The sequence below is a fragment of the Grus americana genome, chromosome 17 (assembly GCF_028858705.1).
Source record: "Grus americana isolate bGruAme1 chromosome 17, bGruAme1.mat, whole genome shotgun sequence".
NCBI lineage: Eukaryota > Metazoa > Chordata > Aves > Gruiformes > Gruidae > Grus > Grus americana.
This window is the reverse complement of record NC_072868.1, coordinates 10,385,728-10,389,023: the sequence shown is the minus strand read 5'-3', so window position 1 is coordinate 10,389,023 and position 3,296 is coordinate 10,385,728. Positions and strand designations below refer to the sequence as shown.

General features: G+C 44.1%; 1 protein-coding gene across 1 annotated transcript; it reads left to right on the top strand.

The window, feature by feature from the left end:
• The first annotated feature begins 281 nt into the window (after positions 1-281).
• NPBWR2 (neuropeptides B and W receptor 2) lies at positions 282-2,148 on the top strand. The gene has a single exon (XM_054845560.1). It carries the CDS (start codon positions 418-420, stop codon positions 1,414-1,416), a length of 999 nt encoding a protein of 332 aa, XP_054701535.1. The 5' UTR covers positions 282-417; the 3' UTR covers positions 1,417-2,148.
• The last annotated feature ends 1,148 nt before the right edge of the window (positions 2,149-3,296 follow it).

The following is a 3,296-nucleotide window of genomic DNA, read 5'->3' as shown; positions in this document are numbered from 1 at the left end:
TGCCCTCCCTGTTCCTGCCAGCCCCGAGAAGGACTCTTGCTGCAGAGCACTGAACAGGAGCCACTTGACTTCCCCAGCAAAGAAAAGCCAGATCTCACCAGGATGCTCTCAGACAGAAGAGTTCCTTGACTTACATAGGGAGTTATAATTCTCTTGTTTGCTTTGTCAATGGAGCCTTATGTGTCATTCAATTTTTTTTTTTTTTTTTACACCCCCAATCACTTCAAAATCTAACTTCCACAATGGTTGGGAGCAGGAGAGGTAAGTTAGATGGTCCATGCTGCCTCACAACCTCCTCTTTGGAAATAACCCACTTCTAGATGAGATAGCAACTGCTTATCAAACAGAAAAAAGGCTCTCCCACCTGGGCTAGCAAGGCTTTCAATGACATCTGAGGGTAGTCTGTGACCAGCAGGCATGGGAAACAGCTCTCTCTCGAATGATTTGAACAGCACCTGCAGCAATGCAGGCAACAACTGCTACCTGGACAACAGTATGAGGTTCAACTTAACCTTCCAAGAGCAGGCAGCTGATTTCTACATTGTCCTACCTGTGATTTACTCAGTGATCTGTGCTGTTGGGCTCACAGGCAACACTGCTGTCATCTATGTGATCCTCAAGGCCCCCAAGATGAAGACTGTGACAAACATGTTCATCCTGAACCTTGCTATAGCTGATGACTTGTTCACACTTGTCCTGCCCATTAATATTGCTGAACACCTCCTCCACTACTGGCCCTTTGGAGAAGTTCTCTGCAAGGTTATCTTGTCCATAGACCACTACAATATCTTCTCCAGCATTTATTTCCTAACAGTGATGAGCATAGACAGGTATCTGGTAGTACTGGCTACAGTCAGGTCCAAGAGGATGCCACATCGTACATACCGAGCAGCCAGGATTGTCAGTTTGTGCATCTGGATCCTAGTCACCATCATAGTTCTCCCTTTCATCATCTTTGCCAATGTCTACATAGATGACCTGGAGATCAAGAGTTGCGGTCTCAATTTCCCCAAGCCTGAGAGGTTTTGGTTCAAAGCCAGCAGGATCTATACCCTCATTCTTGGCTTTGCCATTCCAGTATCCACCATCTGCATCCTCTATACCATGATGCTCTACAAGCTAAGGAACATGCACTTGAACTCTAATGCTAAAGCTCTCGACAAAGCCAAGAAGAAAGTCACTATTATGGTCTTCATAGTCCTAGCTGTGTGTCTCTTCTGTTGGACCCCCTTCCACTTGGCCACCATTGTGGCTTTGACCACTGACTTGCCCCAGACCTCCATGGTCATCGGTATATCCTACTTCATCACCAGCCTAAGCTATGCCAATTCATGCTTGAATCCTTTCTTGTATGCTTTCCTGGATGACAGTTTTCGGAAAAGTTTCCGGAAGATGCTGGAATGCAGAACTTCTTGAACAGTGGGTTGAGGCTCACAGATCCCTTCTCTCCCATGGCTTTTTGCAGGGGCACCTTTGCCAACTAAAGGGGTGGCTAATGAACGCACAATGTTCTTTCTCTCATTTACATGTAATATATGTGTCTGGTTATCATTATCATTCACATGGTTTGTCCTGCTTACAATTCTTGCATTTTCCCCTCTCTGCACCTCCCAACTTCTCAAAGTTGCACTTCTATATTCTCATTTTTAATCACACCCCCCGAAGCATTAGGACAGAAAACTTCCTTTTCAGATGTGTACTTCTACTACATAGTGGTCCTTTATTGCCATCTGCTGTACAGCACAGACAAGCTGGAGCCCAGCTTTCAAATTAATGTAATGCTCAGCTCTTAACAGCTATGTTATTTGGAGGATCGTTTCATGGGACAGAGCTAACAAGCACTTTCAATGACATATCAATAAAGTGGACAGAGGATGCAAGATGAGAATTTGGAAAACTAACCATTTTCATATCCATGTATGCGTGTATGTGTTATGGCTTTATTTTTGATTAAGGGATGTCTATTTTCCACCCTAAATTCCCTCTTTCCCGAGCTGTTAACACAAGTTAAATTTAAACCAAAAGCAAGATTCATGTCTCAAACGTAGTGTTAAACAACACACCATACAAATACTATAGCAACTGTGGGAATTTGTGTTAGAAATTATTTTTGACTAATTGTTCCTGTTCAGTTTCAAATATATATTTATTTAAGAGCAATTAATGAAATAAACCTCATGGGAAAAAGAGACTGGTCCTTTTTTCACCAGAGCAAACTTATACTATTTGTCCCACATCTTTGTGATATATATTGCATTTTACCTACTGTGAAATAAATATTGTACACTTATAACAACATTAAGGTGTTCTGTAAGCCACAAGAAAAACTCTAGCAAGCACTGCAGATAAAATTCCTTCTTTAACAGGTAAGTAGTAAAGTACTTCAACAGATCCAGGGGCTGAGAGAAATCAGAAATACAGTCTAGAAATCAGAAATACAGTACCTGTGGAGGAGAGCAGGGCTCATTGCCACATTCCGTTCTCAGCAGTGACCTGCCACAGCCAGGATAGTGCACGTGCCACAGCTCCCTCGGTTGGGCTCTGTATTAGCCACCAAAGCACCTCGTCAAATCTGAGTGGACCTTTTATGTCAAAGCAATGCCAGAGACTACCTCCCCTCCTCACCTCTGCAAAAACCAAACTGCTCCCAGCCCTTGTTCTAGAGGGTGATGCCCAGCTGAATACAGTAGTAAGCTGTCTTGTAGGGCTGTGCTAAGTGGGAGGCTGTGAAAAGCTTATTCCCACACCCTTTAATCCCTGTAAAGTATATATATTACTGGTTTAAGGGAGGCTGTCTCAATTAATATTGTTCTCTCCAGCTTTCCCCAGATCCCCAAGCATCAAGCTGGGCTCTTACCTCTCTAAACTCCACCAGGAAAGTGCAGGACAAGTAAAACAAAAGAATATGGGTCTAGAGACAGGACTGGAGACCAGCTACATGGCACATACCAGAGCCCATCAAGGAGACAAGCTACCTACAGCAGTCATCCAAGGTCCACCCAGAAAATGGGGCTGAAGACAAGGCTGCAACATAAGTCCAAGGTCCATCAGAAGGCAGGGCTAGAAACAGGCACCCCTCCAAAAACCAGGGAGGGAGGTTGTAGGGCTCAGCTTAAATGGGCTCCTGGAGCAATGGGTGAGGGTGTGGGTGGAGGCCCCAGGTGAGGCCACTCAGGGCAATTCAGTCCTATCAGTGCTCTCAGGGCACTGACACCAAAATTAGCAACCTTCAATACATCATGATGGCAATTTCATTTTTCCCTTTTAGAAAACTGAAAGAGATTTGTGAATACAAG

Bases quoted from the DNA above. Each gene is read 5' to 3' on its own strand.
- NPBWR2 (XM_054845560.1), top strand. From the start codon at position 418: ATGGGAAACAGCTCTCTCTCGAATGATTTGAACAGCACCTGCAGCAAT.